General features: G+C 37.5%; 1 protein-coding gene across 3 annotated transcripts in view; it reads right to left on the bottom strand.

The window, feature by feature from the left end:
• Positions 1–931: 931 nt before the first annotated feature.
• GDA (guanine deaminase) overlaps positions 932–21,581 on the bottom strand; it is a 28,626-nt gene continuing 7,976 nt past the window's right edge. Inside the window, exons 4-14 of one of the 3 annotated variants that reach the window (XM_074569653.1) lie at positions 20,184–20,271; positions 18,818–18,923; positions 15,620–15,647; positions 14,092–14,199; positions 12,956–13,063; positions 10,748–10,845; positions 9,867–9,934; positions 9,169–9,315; positions 6,696–6,814; positions 5,553–5,580; positions 932–4,529 (exon numbers count right to left, since the gene is read on the bottom strand). In XM_074569653.1, the coding sequence (XP_074425754.1) occupies positions 4,459–4,529; positions 5,553–5,580; positions 6,696–6,814; positions 9,169–9,315; positions 9,867–9,934; positions 10,748–10,845; positions 12,956–13,063; positions 14,092–14,199; positions 15,620–15,647; positions 18,818–18,923; positions 20,184–20,271 (969 nt within the window). In that variant the 3' untranslated portion in view covers positions 932–4,458. Of the gene's footprint in view, positions 4,530–4,558; positions 5,194–5,552; positions 5,581–6,695; positions 6,815–9,168; positions 9,316–9,866; positions 9,935–10,747; positions 10,846–12,955; positions 13,064–14,091; positions 14,200–15,619; positions 15,648–18,817; positions 18,924–20,183; positions 20,272–21,581 lie in introns of those variants that run through there. The other 2 variants (XM_074569652.1, XM_074569654.1) reach the window with 2 other exon arrangements.

Raw genomic sequence — 21,581 nt, 5'->3', positions numbered from 1 at the left:
AAAGCAATATTTTTAAACAGCTTGTCTGAGCAATGTTGTTAATATCTTTTCCTTTTAAAGCCGCGATATTCTTTGAAAGAACTTGCGCTTTTTATTTTTCAAGACTTGCATATTCTTTTTGAACGTATAATCAAGAATAGATACATTCTCCTTTGCTCGGTAGAACAGTAGGTATTTATCAAGAATTACTAGCTTTTGCTAATTTGCATTGCATAATCACTATTAAAATTTAAAAAAAATAAATTTCTCTGTAAATATTTTTAAATTAAAACATTACTATTCATGTAGGCTTTCATAAAACCATCATAATTTTTTTTCTTTCATGAGTGTATAGTCAGGCACAGACCTTTAAACGGGGTCATTTTAACATTTCTTTTTCTAACAGGAAGTCCACTTACAATACTGAAAATGTTCAGTTCGGTGAACAAATACACTTTTTTTTTCTCCTACAAAGCTTTCTGATCGCACAAAAACCACAGCATAAATATAAACATTAGGCCAAGGCAACAATTTAAAGTGCAGAACTCCACTTGCCACACATGAATAATTCAAATAACGCTGCATAATGCATAGGCGATACTTACTAGCATTCCATTAATAATCAAAATCCAAAGTGACACAATGAGATCAACATATAACAGTAATTCAAATACATTCCATTTATAATAAATAAGTGCTCGTCTGAACATAGAACACATTAAGCATATTATCCCAACAAGCAAGCTTTCCACAAACTACCTTTTTTTTTTTTCTTTGAATGGTGTGCTAACGTTGAACACAAAGACACATTAAGAAACAAAGATCCCATCCACAATCTGCCAAGTGCACTAATGGGGAGTGATATCCGCAAAGAGTTGCATGTACATTTTTTCAGAGGTTTTATCTGAAGTCAGTAGCACTGTGTCGATTGGTACGAACTGAAAATGATCCCTTTTCTTTTCTTCCACTTACTCATCTCCCCTTTGTCTGGTTGCCTAATTTTTAATTTTTACTTTTTTTTTTTCTTTTTTTTTTTTTTTTTGGAAGAGGGAGGGAGATCAAGGAGGTTGCTTTAATTTGTCTTCAGCCACTAAATTCTGCGACAATGAGGATGGAGGGGGAATAGTCCCAGTCCTAGCCTCTATTAGCATTTTGGTTTGAGACAGTAGTGCTGTTATGAAGTGAATTCCCAACCATCTTCCCTTATTGAACCTTGGTTCACTTTGCGGAGTGGTTTTGGTACACAAGGATTAAGTTTATTTTGGAGGAAACCACACTGCAGGCCCAGCTGTATGCCAAATGTAGTCCAGCCTCTAAAAGAGATATTACGAGCCTGAACCAATTATTTGGCCTGCTTCAAACTGCATATGCAGTGGGGATATTTAGCCAAGGAAAAAGACTATATGTAGTCTTAAGCTGCATATAGTGTAGATGTATGAGTCTCAGCTTTCACTGACTGATCCTCCCCTACTGCACCAAGTATCATCTTGGCAATCTACGCAGAGCCAGAGTCCTAAGTATCGAAACAACTTCACAATGGGATCCTCAGGGACTTTCCCAAAATTGCTTCAGAGAAGTGTGGCTACTATATCCTCTGTGTCTCCTAAAACATTAAGATTTCTGTGCTTATGCTGTCTTCCACTGAACAAGCCTGTCACAGAATCACAGAATGGTCAGGGTTGGAAGGGACCTCTGGAGATCATCTGGTACAACCCCCCTGCCAGAGCAGGGTCACCCAGAGCAGGTTGCACAGGAACGCGTCCAGGCGGGTTTTGAATGTCTCCAGAGACGGAGACTCCACTACCTCTCTGGGCAGCCTGTTCCTGTGCTCTGCCACCCTCAGAGTAAAGAAGTTCCTCCTCATGTTTAGGTGGAACTTCCTATGCTCAAGTTTGTGCCCGTTACCTCTTGTCCTGTTGCTGGGCACCACTGAAAAGAGCCTGGCCCCATCCTCCTGATACATACCCTTTCAGTATTTATAAGCGTATTCCCAGTTGGCAAATATGCAACCCCTTCTCCCCCGTAAATCTTTTAAGATTAAATGCTGAATCCCATTCTTAACAACACTACAAAATAGTGTGAAAACAAAGAAGTCAGAGACAGTTAAGGCTACCACTAAAATAAAAGCGCTGATATAATTCATAGCTCTGGAAGCGAAGTAGTAGGGCACAAACATACATTGTCCACTAGGCTGTGTAATCTTTCTCCATCCCAAAAAACATTCTTGCAGGAAAGCCAAAGCTGAAAATCATGCAACTCCCTAAAAATAGTTTCAAACAGTAACTGGGAGAATTAAAACAGGTGTCTCACAGATCTTTGGTTTTGGAACATGAAATTTGGTCAATTAAATTCATGTCAAAATTCATGAGGAAAAATGCTCCCTGAATCAGGAAACCAAGTTAAAGAGCTGAAGATTGTATTTGCCAAGCAAGTGTGCTACTGTGTAGGTGATTGGGACACAGGAAAAACAAAACGGTTAAGAAAACACCCTGATGGACTGTGGAAATCTTACTTCTTAAATCTTGACCCCTAAAACCTTAGGAATCACTGGACATAATGGATGGGAAGGCTGTACCTCCGCAAGCCGACGCCACAGCGCAGTGCCCTGTGAAGATACCTGAGGTAGCTCTCCATGAGCAAGCCACGTAGCTGCACTCAAGTGCAAGCCAATATCCCCTGCTGCTCAGTAGGGCTACTCAGCTTTGGAAAAAAAACAAAAACAAAACAACCACACTGAAAAGACTGTACTGCTTTAAGTGCCCAAGCTAGCTTTTACACTTTGATTGGACACTACAGTGTCTCATAGTGGAGCAACCATATAGGAGCATCCTCATATAGGAGCAACCATAATAGTACGTCAGCTCCAAAAATGACTTTAAAATCAGAAAGTTATCAGTGACGTTGGGCCGAGCACTCTCTCCGAAGCAGACATGAAGTGAGACTTCGGTGCAGCGACCTCCCTTGTGTTGTGAACAGAGGGAAGTCCTGTGCCTTTACATCGCCAGGCAGCGAGGTGAGAGTCTGAAACAAAGCTCAGTGAAATCAGAGGATTTTCAAGCAGGCCTGAAAATCCTATTCAACACAGATTTATAGTAACTCAATACAATATTGTCTCTGTTGACACTGAAATTAAAGGTTATATCCTTTGTGTTGCAAAAACATAATAAAGAAACAAAGAAGCAACTCCCTCTTCAAACTGATTTCAAAAAAAAAAAAGAAAAAAAGGTCTCCGATAAAAAGTAGGGAAATATGTTTTTTAAGAAAGGAAATTGCACAGATTTCCAATTTCTTCTGGAATTGAACAGGGCTGGAATTATGGTTGCCAAGTTGAAAGACACAAAAGAGCACGTTAAAGCTGAGCTGCTTTTTCCAGTGATGACTTCCACCTCAAGTCAAAGGTGCTAATGGCCATAAATAGCCTGTTTCTCTTGGATTTTTTTAAAGTCCATTCCCTTTCCTTGCAGAAAGGAGAAGGGACATACTATCACCCTGTCTGAAGAGTCAGGAGCAAAGAGCTTGGGAAGGTTCTGCTGGAATCTGAGCCAGATGAAGCACTCCTTCTAGCACAGAAAAGCCTCTTTCATTTGTTTGTCACTGAGTACCCTGCTCAGATATCTTAGTGCCTGCTCCTAATTTATCACAAGTTTCCTTCAGCTGTCGCTCAGCTGAAGGTAATTCAACAGAGTGGGTGGGAGATGAGGCTGACCACTTCTAGATTTGGGAACAAAATCTGCGGAAACGCAGTTTCAGCTGGCAGCATCACGGAACGATGCAGCCCTTCGCGCTCTCCCAGCCCGGCTCCCTGTGTCTAACGCCCTGTTTCTTATTTGGTTCTTCCACCAGTTTGCTTCTGTCCTACTACAAACGACAAATCTAAATTCTTTGATAATAAGGACCCTTATTTATTTATAAATAAACATTTCTTATCTAATTTCTCTTAAAAAAATAATGTTTTAAATTAAATAATTATTTTTTAAAAAAAAAGCTCCAAAAGAAAACCAAAAAATGTTCTAAATGCCCCAAAACATCACTGATTTCTCCATACTTGGTGACAATATTATCAAAATTGCATTCTTCTGTGATACTCATTATCTGCAAAATCAATTTACTAGCACTGGCTTTTTTTTAAATTCAGATGTATTATAGACAATGAGAGTCTCACTGCTCTTCATAATGATTCCTACACTATTACTTAAAGGAACTGCAGGTGTCCCCTTTAATTAAGGTATTTACCAAATCCCTTATCAATGCACACATGCTATTTTTACAGCAGAATTTAAATATCCGTTTCCTCTAGAACTGTGACAAATTTGGTAAAGTAATTCTTGACAGGTCTAACAAAATTGCTAATGTTTGCAAGTTTTAAAGCATTAAACAAAAATGAGGTGTCATTCCTGATGACCAGGCACTGTGCTCAATCAATCTTTTCCAAATCAGATGCAGAATGATCAGCGGAGTATTTTGCAAAGGGAAATGGATTTATACTGAACTTGAAAAAGGAACAACTTGCTTTCCAGCCACATAAACTTCAGAAATATTCCGATCGTCACCTGAAATAACATGGTCAAAACAGAAATTTGCACATAAATCCATGCACTGATTTAATGAATGAAAAACTATGCAAACCACAAAATCAGTTTTGGAATACATCATTTGCAGCGACCCTTTCCTAGGACTGAGAAAGTTGTTTTGGAGAGAAAAAGTCAGGGCTACCACAAAGATCAATGGATATTTAAATTACCCATGTTTTTTTTTTAAGAAATAAACATAGCATTCAGCTGCTGCAATGGTGTCATGGGTTTTCTATATATTTGGTAGATTCAAAAGCTGAAAATGCTACATATCAGTACAGAAAGCATATTGTTGCACCAAGCAGCAGTAAAGCTGATTTGCCTCAGCCACCATCTCCAAAAGGCAAAAACCTAATTAGAGAATGACACAAATGTGGCCACAACAACAGTTGCCTCTACAGAACAACATAACGGGCAACACAGCTCTTAGTCCAGACGATGCCCTATAAAGAGTATCTGTTCTCTTAGGGGGGTAGGATGGGTTGTGTTGGACTTTGTTCCTTTTAAAGGCCTCATTTTTTGTTTGGGAGTGAAAAAAACACAACGGCAACTGGTCTGCAGAAGTCCTTCTGAGCCGAACTGGTTCTGAACGGGTGATCAGCATGTCAGTGTTGCCTTACCGTGAAATATGATTTAGCTCATACTGTAGATAAAGATAGGAGTGGGAATAAATCTGGCAAACTTCGTGCATCTGGCAGTGTTAAACTGACTATTTAACTATGTCCCAAAGAACAACAGTTAAACCACTTAATTATTACTCAGTATTTATAAATAAATATCAATAAATGAAAGTAAATGCATATTTAATTAATGTAAATAAATACTAATATTACTCAATAGTGAGATATTCATGTCTATAGACAATTTAAATCAATATAATTACATTAAACACGTGTACATTTAATTATGTATCAATAAATTTACTATTAACCTCCACATTAATTTAGGCAATTTTGGATGTACAAAACAGCAAGAGAATGTAGGTTGAGAATCAGAACGTACCTAGATACAGGAACTTCTGCAGAGTGTCCTATAAAAAAACCAGGAGAAAATCAAATTCAGAAAGCAGCATCTGTTATCCCAGATCCTAATTATTTGAAGCTTGAAAGAAATAATAGAAATAGTTTTCCCAAATATTCCTACTAACAGTAAAATCCAAACTTAATTTGCACATTTTCTAATAAATAACTTTCAGTAAGGAGGCTGTATGTTTTAGGAAGAAAACTGCACAAGTTTGACAGTACAAACAAATATATGCCTAAAACAGAATACTTCCCCTTCCTCTTTTTTAGAGTGCTCAAATTCATTTACTTATTGAAAAATCGGACAAGATTGTAAGCATTTTTAAAGTCCTAAGAACTGCTAACTTAGCTGAAAAGGTTTAGACTTAACCTGGAAAATATTTTTTCCAGAATTATTTGAATTAGGAAAAAGATTTAAAAATTAAAGAATTTAATCTAATCCAGATTATTGTGTCTGAAACAGATTAAGGAAAAATTACCTCACCATTTATACCCACATTTCTAAGTAAATGGTGGTATTCAGAACAGAGATGGCAATAGATGGGCTGGCCACATCAGTAAATTCAAGTAACCGTTGTTCATTACCTTTTTTTAATCCTAAAAGAGTTTTGTATGAGAAGGTGTGCCCATTGCATAATGCCAATATTGCTTATTTGCGTGCATGAAAACTGTGCTTTCAACTCAAATTAGTTGTCTTGAGTTCTTGCTTGAATTTGGCAGTGGCAGTACAGTCAAGGCAACCTAGTCTTTACCTGGGAACCGGTTGCCATTTTTGAGTTTGAAGTCAAGGTGTTAATGAAAACGGAATTGCTTTTTCTTGGCTGCCATTTGTCACTGCAAAGGCTAACTCTAATTGTCAGCTTGGGATAATAAAACACACATTAAAAAATGTTACATGCATTTTTGCTCACGGGGATATGGGGACTGTCACTAAGGACAGCAAGACTCTACAAAAACCCAATCACCAAACAAACCTCTTGGGCTGAAACACAGAGACCGGTGGTGTAGTACCCTCGACTCCTGTTACTGGAGTAACTCTCAAAAGACTTATTCTGGCTGTATCTTGGACCTTCCCCACATAATTTCCAGTAATTTTTTTGATCATTAATCCTGTTCCAATTACCTCAAAATTATCAGCAGAGAACAAGTCAAAAGGGCTGTCTGAAGCCTTCGTGTTGATTAGCAGTGCATCAAATTCTTTGCCGACCTCAAAGTTTCCAATCACATCATCTAGTCCTAGAGCTGAGGAAGAAAATAAGCTCACAAACAGCTCTTCAAAGCAAGCCAGCTTCCACCATCTGGAAGCACCTGGCAACTTACTTGAGATGTTCATAAGAAAAACTACAAGAATTTAGGTGACCACATGGAAAAATATGACAGCAAATTCAACACTGAGTATTGTAGCATCTGAGTTCTTACGCAACTTCTCAGTAAAGACATGTATATTTTGGTGAATTTCTGAAGGGTTAGGGTTCTGGTACTCCATCTGTTAAGGGTAAACGAAACGTGAGAAAGTTTGAAGCCCTGTTTTGATTTTCGTTCTTTGAATGTTATCCTTTGATTTTGTGTCACTGCAGATCTGGTGTATAGGCCACTAACTGTTTAAAGTGGAATAATAATCGTTTACATTGCAAAAACATTAAAGCTCCAAAAGGGGCAATGAAATGGAGTCAGAGAAATGGTAAAGTATATAATAATACTCACTTTGCTAAGGCAGTATTAGATTTAATTGTTTAAACAGTTTAAGCAACTTTAACAGGTTGTATAGACTTATTATGAGAGTGACATATATAATAATACAATAATAAAACAGGTGTGCAGAGAGGATAACGGATAACTGAGGGTAATTAGCAGGAACAAAGAACAATATGGTGTGGAAAAAAAATCACAGCCAGATCTGAAGATCTCATACCCACCTGTAAGGCTTGTCTTGGGGTCTATCATTTAGCTTTGTTATTTCAAAGCTTCATTACAACTTCTGGTTCTCAGATCCACAAGCACTGAAAACTTACAGTTTCATCTTCAGCAACTGGGTGCTTGTGAGTGCTTAGAATACCTAAAGAGAGGTCTTTGTGTCTCCTTGGAAATGATTTGGGATAGTTTTAAGTTGTACAATGTATCTGTGTATTAAACCAAGTTTTCCAATACTTCGGAGTTAAACTATGTTATCAAAGGGAATAATATCTGAAAATAACCTTTTCACTTGTTTTCAGATTGCTCCAGTCTGACAAAAGAACTTCAGCCTTCAGTGAACTTCACAATACTTTCACAAAGATATTTTGACTACCTACCAGTTCCAACTAAAATGATCTCGTATTCTTTCAGGTTTATAAGCAGAATGCAATTTTTAGATTAAACACAAGAGGGTGACAAGAGTTTAGGAGTCTCAGCAAAGCAAATTATTGCAGTGAAGAATCACTCATTTAAATTTCCGCAAACTACTTGTCCAGGTTACTGAAAGGTTGTATGAGTAATTTATTTTCTACCCTTGAAAGTGATTCAGTAAGGATAAAACAGTTCAAAACCAGTATACACAATAAAGATATTGCTAAGTAATTCTAAGAACTCAGGCAAAACAAGTAAAAGAGTAGCTAGGAAGGCAAACCATATACGAGTTTGGGATTTTTATAAGTTTTCCTGTCTGTATCTGAGCTAATTATTCTCTGTGTATGGTGGGGGAAAAGACCTCTCCTTTTTTGTTCCCTGCCCATTTTCTGCCTTCTCTATTTCCCCATTGCACCCTCCCAAAATTCAAATACAGTCCTGAGAAGATCTGTTTGATGACATTTTCATTACATCTTTCAAACTTCCATCAATATTTCACAATGGGGTTTTCTGACAGCTACAAAAATGTTACACTACCACATCTTCAGCAGGCAGCGAGCTCAATTCTGCTACCTGAAATAGTAGTAAATTTTTACTTACGTGCGGATTTGCTCTCTGCTAAATCATACAAGTTCCACTAAAACTTTGCTAATTGTACAAATCAGTGTGTGCATACTGATCATGGCAAAACATCCCAGTGAACCAGAATAACCGATACACTACATGACTATATTCTGCAGATGCAAATGTGTCTTAAACAGCTATGGTGCATAACTGTTTAAAGTCTGTGCTTTTCTCTGTCTGAGGAGTGATTTGTATGATGTTTTGATTTGCTGGAAAGGCAGTGGCAAACTGCTTCACTGAGAGCTCAAAAAGCAGAAACAAAATTAGAAACTGATGACAAACAGGATGCATGATGTTATAGTAATTGCACAGCTTTCTCTCTAAATGTTGGTTGCTGAGAATTGGTGTGATAAATATACACGCACTAATGACTAAGAAGTCCGAGGAACTTTGCAGAGAAAATGTACAACCCTGAAAAATCATTAAGATTCTATTAATAAACTCTCAATATCGATATGACTACTTTTCTGTAATGAGCCTAGTAAAGATATGAGAGACTGAAGGATATCTCAGCCCAGCAGATACCATTTTAAACTTCATCTGGCACCAGAAAATCTGTTAATTCAGCCACCATTTAAAGACAGGGAGATAAAACACCAAAAAGAGATGTAGTTCTCTGTCTACATCCTAAAGAAATTTCTTCTTACCTTGGCTTCCTCCTAGAGTGGCTAGTTGAAAAGCTTCTTCAAGAGTTAGTCCTGTTTCGTTCACTTTATTGATCTGAAGGCTATTAGATGCCATCATTGTTTTCCTGATGGCATCAAGCATAGAAGCTGAATATCCACCCGCAACATCTAGAAGGGATCAGGCTCTTAGAAACAAGCTTTGGGAATAATTCTCTGGGTTAAACTTCTATGAGCTTTAATTAAATGTTACAAAGGGGCAGACGTTGTAAACACAAAAAGTTTTACCGCTAAGTGCTGTCCCTGGATGTATAATTCCTAATAAAGGCACTCTGACATACAACTTAGGCTAAATAGAACATAACACAGAATAACAGAAACCTTCAAAGTTGTTATTCAAGCCCTGTTTACTCTCACAACAGGAACAAAATTGTCTTCATTCAGTTTTGGTTTTCTTTTTAAATACTTTCTTTTTAAAATATTTTTAAATACTTCTAAAATACTTTTAAATAATTTAATTAAAGTATTTAAATAAATTTAAATACTTTAAATACCTGCTCTAGATTTCAGTACTTTAGACTTCACTACTCTAGAAGTAGTTGGGAAAAACAAGCAGGTCCATAGGCTGGAGACATGCTGACTTCTAAATACAAACAAGTAGGCATGTTTTTGTATGTCCCAACGGTTTCTAAAAGTAACCGTTTTTACAACGCACCACTAACCTGTGCCAAGGCCAAGCTTCACATTGTGTTTCAGGACCTTTTGCACATTTAAGACACCGCTGCGCAACCTGGATTGGAAGAAGAAATGTGTTCTGTGTGATACGTGCAGAGAAAGTTCAGGAAGAGCAGAGCTGCAGAGCCGTTTCATGAGAAAGGTTCTCAGAACATTTGCAATAGATTCGGTTTATCAAACTGGGATGGAGCATTTGCATTCATACATCTGAAAGATGGGGTTTAATCACTAAAAATAAAGGCGATTTTTCTCAGTTAAAAACTCCCATAGTTTTATAGTTATCTGCTGAAAATGAGCTCTCAATATTATCTGTGAAAAAATCCAAATATGAGGTAAAGTATATTCCAGAAGATAGGAGGTCATTTCAAGAGCAGTAGTAAGTCATCACAAACAAGATATCGGTTATGTTAAAGGCAAAATGACTGTCAACATTTAGTACAGTATCCCATGTGGATACCATACAGTATCTTATTTCTGCATAATAAAAAGAAGACTATATAGCCCATTCCCACTTCCCCAAAACATATGCATACTTTGAGGGGAAGGGACATGGCCTGAATCTGCCATTGATACAATAGTCAAAAGAAATAAAGTTTAAAAAAATCAATTCGTATACCTATATCTAGGTAGACAGATAGCTACATACATACATACATACATGACTATACTGAAAGACCACAAGTCAGTCCAGAGCGTACCATGCAGAAGCAGAGCATGAATGGTCATTCTCAATCCAATATGTCACTTCTGGGGTATCACATACATAGCCTTGTAATGATAGGTTGGATTCAGGGTACTATATGAACAACAGCTTTATTTAATTGTACACCATTCTTTTTTTCCTTTTTTTTTTTTCTTTTTAACTTACGAAAAATTAGAATTGGGGCAATGTGAAATTGCAGCTCCACGAAGACTAAAAAGTTTCAGCTCTTCTTCAGAAAGATAACAGGCATGAGCCATCACTGTCTAAAGAAAAACAGAATCACCAATTTACTCAACATTGCATTTACGTCAGTACCTGTGATTTTTGCTGCACTACTTCTAATATCCAAAAGGACACCTGTTACCATCAAGGAAAATTAAAGCACTTCTTGAATGACACCCTTGAAATCAACAGGGGAGAAACTCTCATTAACTTCAGTGTGCCTCTCAGCTTTTTTTTCATTTATTAACGAAGATAGGGTGCTGCCTCTTGCAGTGACTGCTGTGACCTAAGTGCTTCAAGGAACAAAGGCAAGAATTCCCCAGTTGCCCTAGCACTGTAGTAACCTTATGATTTATATTTTCTAGCTAATACAGAGATTAAGTACTGGGGCTAGGAGTATGTCAGATACAATGGAAGATATATGTACTCTTAGCACATTTCCCATTGTCCCTCTAAAGGTTTGAACCAGGTAGAGATATATATATGGAATATCCATTAATTAAAATAATCTAATTTGTTATGCAACTGTTTAATGACATTTCTTTCTTGGCCTACATAGCTGATTTTAAAAATAAGTTCACAAGCAGTATACACAAAACATAGAAGTATAGGATAGTATCATTTAATAGCACATAAACCAATTATTCCCAGACAAATCTACTTGGAATTACCTTATATGCCAAATGACCACTCAAAGAGAAGAGCAAGAGCTCTTTCAGGCCTTGCAATCTGCTGATAAAAATGAGAACAGCACAGGGACTGTTTCCACTGAGCATTTCCTAATAGCACTGTACCCTTGCCATCCTTACTAATCAAGCTCAAATGTAACTGAAACTGCAATGACAACAGCCACATTTTAAGTTAAGGACATACATATGGTAGCTGTCGAACCATATCTCTACTGATGTGTACTTCTTTTTAAAAAGAAGGAAATATTTCAGCCACAGCTCTGAAAAACATACTTTTAAAACATTAAAAAAAATAATGGTGTCTTAGTTTTGGTGGTTGGGGAGGGGGCAATGTCTGTGGTTTTGTTATGCTTGTCTTTCATAGAATGCTTCCCCAACCAACCAGAAGCCTGGTACCAGAAAGCACCCGTAACCCTGATTTTCAGCAACCTTTTTCAGCGCTGTGCATATAAAAGCCTGACAGAATTAAGACATATGTTTTTGCAGCACCAATATTCTCTTTGGTACACTGATGCAACAAATCATTGTGCATAGGACTGTGCAAGAGAACAAAATTTAATACTGTGTACATACTTAAGTAGTCCATATTGATTTCTCAGGTAAAAAGGACTGTAAATAAATAATTTACTGGGGTACATTTTTGAAGACAGAAACGGGAGTTCAATAGCTAATTCCCAAGGAGTTCCCAGCTGTCCTTTGTGCCTAGAATTTTAAATCAATTTGACCGGTGCTTAAGCACTCTGACCGTAACTAGGCTGTTCATACTCACTCTCGCATGGGGTCTCTGCTATCTAATAAGGTAAACCCTGGCATTCCAACCTGTGCTGAGTGTGGCCTGGTATCAGATCTGCTTGTATTTGTCTTGCCAGCATAAAGCTTCAGGCCACCGTGCCTCTCAATACTTGGTAAAATCAGCTAATGATGTGAGAGTGCTTTTGGGTAGTCAGAACAGTAAAGCATACCTGTCTGTATGTGAGGTTGACGCACAGAACACAACAGGACAAGCTCCTTTTCTGTAGGAAACTGCCAAAAAATGAAGTTGGTCCTACCATAATGTCATAGAACAAATCTCCAGGCAAAACCAGCGTGCAAGAACACCGTAATACAAGGGTAATTGGGTACTGCCCAAGCGTTACCAGGTCCTACAATACCAGCTTTACTCCGTCTCTTTCTGATCCCACTGCCCCAATACTCTTTGGAGCCCTTGGAAAATGGATCAGGGAGCATAAAGTACCTTAATTGTTCATGTTCCCTAAAATGCTTAGGAAAAGTGTGGGCTTGTCTAAAGGTCCAATATCTTGACCAACACCTGTGCAATAGAGAACATAAAACCAACTTACTTTCCCCTAGATGTCACTAACCTGGACAAAACAATACCTACTTTTCAGGTAACTACAGTTAACCATCATATTCTCTATGGGGATAAATGCAGGCTATACTGTGCAGGTTTTTATGCAGCTACCTTGCTAGTAAGCAGCTTGTTTTTATCATACAATTCAGTGTAATTCTGGTAGGCAGGAAACATGTTCTCCACAAGTTTGACTTCTTCTTCATTCTCACTTATGTGACTCTGCAAAAAGAAAATACATAGCAATGAGTGTTTTAAATAGCATTAAGCCTGACATTACAACTTTCTGAGCAACATACTGGTGCTAAAGTTATAATGACAGAAACTAGTGTTTGGAAAGCCTATAGTTAGATCTAGTCCTTGGGTTTCTCTTTTCATTGGAGAGGTCCCTGGGACCGAAAAGAGTAGCTCCATTTGTTCCTATAAAAGCGATATGAGATGGTATGCCTGGATGGTCCATCCCAGTAGTTTGGTGACATAATGGCCCACTTGGTATTTGGCAAATGTTAAAATAATAAATAAAATAATACATACGACTGGGAGGTAAAAGAGAACCAGCCTACCACAGAGGGGACCCTTTGGTCAGGGCCACAGCTACCTAGCTGCTCCACGTATCTTCAGATGGGCTGATTAATTCCTGGTCTCAGATAAAAATCTGATCCTCCTGTACTCCCATTGGAGCATATATTTTCAAATGCCTACTTCATAATGGCAAAAAATCCTAATGTAGCGTAGCTTTGTAACAGTATATGCTTAGAACAGTGTAACCAAAAGAGAAACATCTCAAAGTTTCAACAGTCCCGTAAGCTTTAAAATATGTCTTTTTTAAACACAGAAACTTCATCATACCGGAAATCTTACAGTTATGCTAACAATGTTAAATAAGATACGAAGATGAGTAATTCTTTTATCTACTGAAATCTGCTCTGTACAGAAAGAGCAGAAGGCAGAGAGACAGACGTAACAACCTTGTACTAGGGAGCGCAACCTTTAGCAACTCAAGGGTCGCTCTAACCATGCACCGGGGCTTGCTAAATTGCACATCCTTCCAGCCATGAGCCTTCTCATTTCCTGTGCAGGTCACAGTGTTCTTTCAGAGTACCACTGGTAATTTCAGAGGAATTGAAAACACAGCCTCCAAGGTAAGAAACAATGTGGTTTAAGTGTTTTGCTGAAATTATGAAAACTCCCTGGTCTGTATGCTATCTATCCAAACTATTTAAATTGTACGTGGAGCTCTCAGAGCTTACCTGTACGTGGAGATCACGAGCCTGTGCTAAATCGCCAAGTGCAGACAGCAAATCCTCTGTGCAAGAAGGGCCAAAGCGGGGGGTTATTACAGGCTGTACCCTTGGATACTGAAAATATTAAAAAGACATGCGTGGGATTCTATGTCTATATATCAGTAACCATAATTAAGACAAGCATTTACACAGCAATTACATTTTGTCTCCATCACTCATTGCTTATGGCATCCTTGCCAACTCAGATTAAACCATATAGTCATTTCCTAATTTTTATTAGAAATTTTACCAGAGAAATAGAGAATCAATTTATATTTATTTTCAAAACAGTTTTAATGAACCTTAGTAAAGAAGTTATTCTTATTAGAAGTCCTTCATCAAGCCACTGAGATTTTACCAGACTTCAGGAGAAGCACTGGATGCTTTTTCATATTTGCTGACAGTCCAGTATGCATTATGAGGAGTAAGTCAAATGAATGACCAGATGTTTTTCTGACCCCTGCTTCTGTGAATATCAAACGTGTAATCACGCAAAACTGCAGAGTTCTGTAAAACCAAAGCCTTTATATTGTTCAGTTTTCTCCACTCATGATAGCAACAAACTGTCCCTATACTCCCTAGACAGGAAGATGAGTGGTAACACCAGATATGCAGTAGGAAACAGTGGAGAAGACACCAAGACTACAGATACAGATGTTTGCTTTACACCTTGCACTTCTCAATTAAAATTGTCATAAAAATAGACAATGGCATTACAACTCTGCCTTCAGACACAGGCAATAGTTGTGCACGTGACACCACTAGAAGACAGTATATGATAACTTGGTTTGCAGTTTCTTATACCATCTCCCAAATACAAGAAGCTCAGAACTTCTTCAGATTAGCCGATTTACTCTACTAATACATATGATTTAGGCATTAAAGTCTAGGCATCTGTTCTTGAATGTTTTGAATGTTTTGAGGTACAAACGTCAACAAATTAAGCCACTGAAGACAAAAAGCTGATAAGAAAAGTATAACTGCTTGTAATATCGGAGTGTACACCATTGCCTTTACCTCGGGAGTGTAAACCTGAATTTCTTTAGAAACACACTGGAAGACATGTGCTGACCCAAAATACTAATTTGGTAATGGATTAGTAACTGTACTGTAAAGACACTGGCTTCTGCTGATGAGAACTTCTTTTACCAGTCTATTTATATACCACAGAGTGATTGACTGACTTCCACCTTCTTAACAGAAAGTTGTCCTTTCTAGGAAGCGGAGTATTTTAAAGTCAATAGAGAACATGCACAGAACACTACTCTGCTGTGCTCTGAGCACGAGACTGAATTTACACTGCTACAAGTCCATTTCTCAGCAACATGGCTAGCAGAACATTTTTCAGACTGATGATATCTGTATACTACACAGAAAGATGTGCATTTATTGATTTGTCACTAAGCCAGCAGTTTGTCGGTGGGATTAACTATTTCATATATTCACACAGCATCTTCTAAATACAGAAGCGAATACAAAGGAGAAATCTACTCACCTTCCTTTCCAGTAGTTCTTTAACAAACCTGAAAAAGGGTAGAAAAAAAATTTGTTATAAATCTGTCACCTGTGTTATAAATTACAAAAAATTTAGAAAATATTTACTTAGATACACTATTAAGTATTTCAGACCCAGATTAATTTTTTACAGAAAGTTGGGCCAGATTCTCAGATTAAATAAAAAGAAGCAACACAATGAAGTCAAGGTAATTACCTCAAATTATGCTAGTTGTGAATTTGACCCTGAACATGCAGAATTTTTTTAATTTGCAATAATTAACATTAGACACGTGGTAATTACTCTGAGTTCTCACTGAAAACCAAATACATGTTACATTAAATTCATTGAAAACATAATTATAAGCTACAGATGCAACATTAGAGAAAAAAAATACTTAAATTTGTCCATGAATTTAAATTACAGCATTAAATATATTCTATTGTTTAAAATCCTATTTTTAAAAGATGCCACAACATTCCATACCTCACTTACAGTAGTTACTTACGTCTCCATTCACTTAAAGGACCCTTTATTTTCTGATGCTTATATTAATGTTAGTGTATAGATTATCTACCTTATGGAAAATATAGTATAGATTTGCCTGCTGTGTTAAACAAAAGATGGTACCCCAGGGACCTCTACGAAAAGACCCCAAGCAGTCAATATAGGTAATGCAGAGGAGCAAATAAAACCTCCTCTGACTTTGAAGGGAAGAAAGTCTTTGAAAACCCAAATGCACAGCGTATGCAAATAATTTGCAAAAGCTGCTTTGAGATGGGTTCTGGACAGGATCTCGGTGAATTTTTACATCATAGTTTATATTCAGAAAAACACGTAATTTTGGTGACAACAAACATTGAATTAAATTTGTCAAATATCTTCAGATGGAAAAGAAAATAACGCCAGAGGCTAGATTCACAACATTGCAGCTGGTGCTAGATCACCTGCTAGAAGTGAGAGACCTAAATTAAACGTCTGCAATGACCAAAGGAGTTTGAGCCCACCATTGTCTAACTTTGAGAGCCAAAATGCAATGTGAATTAGATATCGCCTGTCTCCTCTTACTGATTCACCCAATACAATAATAAAATATTCAGTGGAGCAGAAACTCAACTCAAGTGTAACTCTCAGGTGATAATCCAAAACCTCCAGATGACTGTTTTTATTTTTTTTCACATTCTTTGAACAGTGTCACCATTGTTTCAAAACTGAAATACCCTATACTTTGTTGGCTTAGGTACTTCTCTATGAAGAAAGAAACTCAGGTTCAAACCATTGTCTTCTATATCAGAAGAACAGATTTGAACATCTGTCTTCGTCTTTCCAGATGACTACTACTACTAGAAGCATATTACATATTCTAGATTTCAGCTCCCTAACGTTTTATTCAACCCTCTTTGCAGGAGAAGGGTAGATTCAAATTCTTGACTTGAATTTAGATTTAGTACATGAAGCACTTGGAATTGTATATTATTTCCATGCATACAATAGAAATATTTCTGGAGTTCAACTGTAAAGAGCTGAAATCAGTGTAACACATTTTCTGACAGTGTGACAGACAACCTTATGAAGAACGACTGAGGGAGCTGGGGTTGTTTAGCCTGGAGAAGAGGAGGCTGAGGGGAGACCTTATCACCCTCTACAACTACCTGAAAGGAGGTTGTAGAGAGATGGGGGCTGACCTCTTCTCCCTGGTGACAAGTGATAGGACGAGGGGAAACGGGTTCAAGTTACGTCAGGGGAGGTTTAGATTAGATATTAGGAGACATTTTTTCACTGAAAGGGTTATTAAACATTGGAATAGGCTGCCCAGGGAGGTGGTGGATTCACCATCTCTGGAGGTGTTTAAAAAAAGGGTAGATGGGGCACTGAGGGACACGGTTTAGAAGTGGCTCTTGTCAGGGTAGGCTAAAGGTTGGACTCGATGATCTTAAAGGTCCCTTCCAACCTCAACAATTCTATGATTCTATGTTTCTTAGGTTCTTTAAAAAAAAAAAAAAAAAGGTTGCCCGCTTAAAGGAAGAGCTTTTTCATCCTTCTGCAATTGTACTGATGAGGTAAATACTCCTGATTCACGCCAACAAGAACAAAGCCCTCTTCTCTAGACAGCTGTGGAGGACATGTGGCACAGTCTCATCCAAAGCTGAGGAACATTTGTTATTAACGCAATCATGAGAAGCGAGTTGGGGGCACACGATAGGTATTTAAAAGAAAGCTATTTAGAACATTCAGAAGTTTTAAAAAATATCAGAGCTGGAAGCTCTGCCACTTTCCAGGCCATTCAGCAGGACTCATGCTGTATTATGAAAATTAGGGATTTACGTGAAGGAAAACAAATGGTAGTAGAGTGCTACAAGTTTTAAAAATGTCTTTAAATATAAACACGGTTAGAAATCCATGACATTTCTAACTTTTACTGGCATTCTTCTAGAATGATTTGCAAAAATAAGGTAGCAACTTCACACAAGTGCTGTAAGATGTTTATATTACTGTCAGGCATTTTCTCTTTCAGCATGATATTTGAAACATTTATACAGGTGAACAAGTAGTCCCCTGAGAAAAGCTGTATGTCTACTTAAGCATTTCCTGAGCATGGATGTGCAAGACAAGAGAAACCTAAGACAGCAGGCTGCCATACTCCAGTCTTGGGTCCCCTCCGACATGTACATTGCCTTGATTGGATTCCCCTTCATTCTCTCAGCTGCAAGTTCAGAGTAATTTCACTGGTGCTATGCTGGAGGAGAGGAGAACCACAGCATGTTTAAAATGGGGTATATGAAAGCTGACTCCTGCAACTTGAATATATCTTTATCCTAAATGAGGGAAGAAAATACCTCAGAAGGGCAAAGGAACTGATTGCCACCCCACCATCCCATGTCAGGTCACATCAACTCCACACTCAGAGCTGTGACGGGAAAAGACAAAGAAAACAGACAACAACATACACATATTGTCTCCAAAGCCTAGAGCTGTAGCTTTCCCCCTTTGGAAAAGCTAGAGAGAAACTGCTTGGGCTGTGCAGCAACTGGGTATGTAGGAATTGCCAGAACTGTAGGAAACAATACTGTCGGAAGAAAAAAAACCTGTTCCTAATAAATTTAAACTTGTAAGTTCTCAGTCAGCTTCACATTCACTTTCCAGATGTATGAAAAAGCCTTATTTCTAAAGGTTGTGCCATAAATTTAATCACCTTACCTTTCTGTCTCTTGGACAGAGTCAGCAGTATTCTCTTTGTATTGTGGCACAGTGTCATTCATATCCATGCAGACTTTTCCAACAAATGCTCTTTGACCAAATTTATCTGTTGAGATGCATAAGAATATAAAACTCAGAATCACTCGTTCTCAAAAACTGTTACCAAAGCCTGTACTGAAATCAAAACAGCAAATTCCACCCCAGCCAGCTTAATTTAAGATGAACAGAATTTATACTCTTTTCTTAAGTTGTGACAATGCATGTGACTTTTAAGGCTAAAAAGGAAAGAGAAAAAAAAATTTAAATAGTTTTTCTTTTCCACATTAGTACCCAACTTTAAAAATGCTATAATTGAAGACTCTATTACTGTAGCTTAACCACAACCACAATTCATAATAGTAGTATAGGAAGAAGATCACTGTGAAGTAGAGGATAAGAAGCACAAGCTTCAAAGTACAGTAGCTGTAACAGATGATTACCCTGAGTGGAGAAAAGGCACAAAGATGTCAGCAAACCATCTCTCCTTAAGAGAAAGGAATGGGGTTCCTAACATGCCTCCCACATGCAGTTCAATGGAGAAAATTACCAGAGCTACTTCGAGCATCTCTCTTGAGATTTACCCATGCTAGGACTGAGAACATATGTGTAAGACTTAAAAGGAATGCATATAATATTCAATTCTAAGCTTTCAATTGTGTCTCTGAATTAGATGTCTTTTGTCCACTTTTTCTGAGTTGTTGAATACAACAGCTTCAAAGTTTTAGGTTTTCCTAGAAAATCAGAAAGACTAGGGAATTTTTGATGGAAAGCGAGACTCTCATTAACTTGCTCTGCTTTAGGAACTGGATGAGCCTTGAGAAATCCTGCAATAATCACAACACTTTCAAACATCAGGCATTTGCAACAGTGAACAGAAGGGAGGGGTGAGATCCTGACACAAGTCCCACTGTTGTGTTTTCAGAGGGTGTGTAGAGATTTTTGATGTTGATTCTCAACTGAAACTTCAGAGTACCAGGAAATTAACACATTGACTGCACCTCTTGTCACTCAGCCCTTTAATCCTCAAATAGCAAAAGGCCAGAAAGAGAAGAGAACGGCAGATGAAGCGCAACTCCAGCAGACCTCATTCAAGCTCAGCCAGCAGCTGATTTGGGAATGAAGAGACTGGCAGAAATAACAGGACAGAGGTGGTTAAGTGAACAAGGGTAACTAGGGTGGATTTGGGGGACACAGTATGACAGATACAATGAATAAAAAACAAATTAGTAGAAAGATAGATCCCTACCTAGTCTAAAACTCCTAGTGTCTGTTTCCTTCAACTAACACAGCCTGCACAACATCCTTTAAAACTCACTGTTAGCCTTACCTATAATTTCAGCAAGAAGAAGAGAAGTATCTGTGTAAATCGTTGCAAAGTAGCAAGCTGTAGTCGTTCCATTCTTTAGAGTTCGTCTCTATAAAAAGAAATCAGTTTCAACTGTCTGGGAAAAAAAATAGTCAAGCTGCCAAAACGCAGAACAGGCAGTCTGATTTCAAACTGTGAGAACATTCAGTTATTGTGAAATTGTGCAGTGAAGTGGAAAGGTAAAATATAGATTTTTAATTTCATAATAGCTTTTTTTTGAGTGTTAATAAATACAAAAATTCCTCTTCTAAATCCATACAGGATTTTAACAATGGCTAAAACCATAGAAACTAGTCTATATTTCCTTCACTTAAACTGGAAATAAATTCTGACTGTATTTAGAAATACAAACAACCAGTCATTTATACTATTTCTTAGTTTTGAAAGGCTCTCCAGTTTTCACAATGAAGCACTGTTTACCTAATGTTAGCAAAGCAAGGCTTTTGGGAAAAAGTAGTGGTTTTCATTTGGCCACCTGATGTGGCTGGGAAAAATAGCCAGGCTTTCATGTATAAAACCCCTTTGTTATCCCTGAATAAAAAGCAAACTTCAAGGTAAAAGTAAACCAAGAACAACTGCTCAGAGTGTAATTTAATTATTTATTTAATTATACCATTTGAAAGAAGAGGGTGGTTAATACCTCTTCATATTATATTTGGAGGACATAACAGTAAATGAAGAGCCATTTAAAGTTACATTAAGTCATGGTGAAATTTATAGCTTCACTTGATCTTGGGATTAATGCATACTATATTGACTACCCATCCAACACACAGGTTTAAATTACATTTTTGGATTCTCTCTACAATGTAACTTGAGAATTGTATTTTATATTTTTAATGAGATAGAAGGTGGGACATCAAATGCAACTTTTGAGAATGGCTAGAACTAATTATTTGACAAACAGGAAGCCAAGCTCTGTCTTTTCCATACAATATTCAAATTAAAGCCAATAGTTAAAAATATGTCTTTAAGGGTTCCTAAAATGAGCCTCAAAAATAACAATGTTATTACTAAGACAAACTACCTTTGTCTTTCTCAGCTTCTATACCCCCAGAATTCTCTGCTTCTGGATTCCTATCACTTTTTAATGGAATCTAAAAACATTCTGTTCCCAAAACATCAGCATGAGGAATTGACTTTCCTAAAATTTGAGATACCAGACGAGATTCCAGCTAAGATCTGGCATATTTTACCTAATTTGTTTCTTTTACAAGTATAGAAAGTGTTTATTGGAAACACAATTTTGATTTGAAAAAATTCACTGTGCTTTCATTACAACTCCAAAAGTTCCAAGATCCATATGAAACAGTATCTGCTCCCCACAGGTTTAGTTCTGTTTCTAACAGTTGAATGTTA

This window comes from Larus michahellis, chromosome Z (assembly GCF_964199755.1).
Source record: "Larus michahellis chromosome Z, bLarMic1.1, whole genome shotgun sequence".
NCBI lineage: Eukaryota > Metazoa > Chordata > Aves > Charadriiformes > Laridae > Larus > Larus michahellis.
This window is presented reverse-complemented; position numbering and strand designations above follow the sequence as displayed.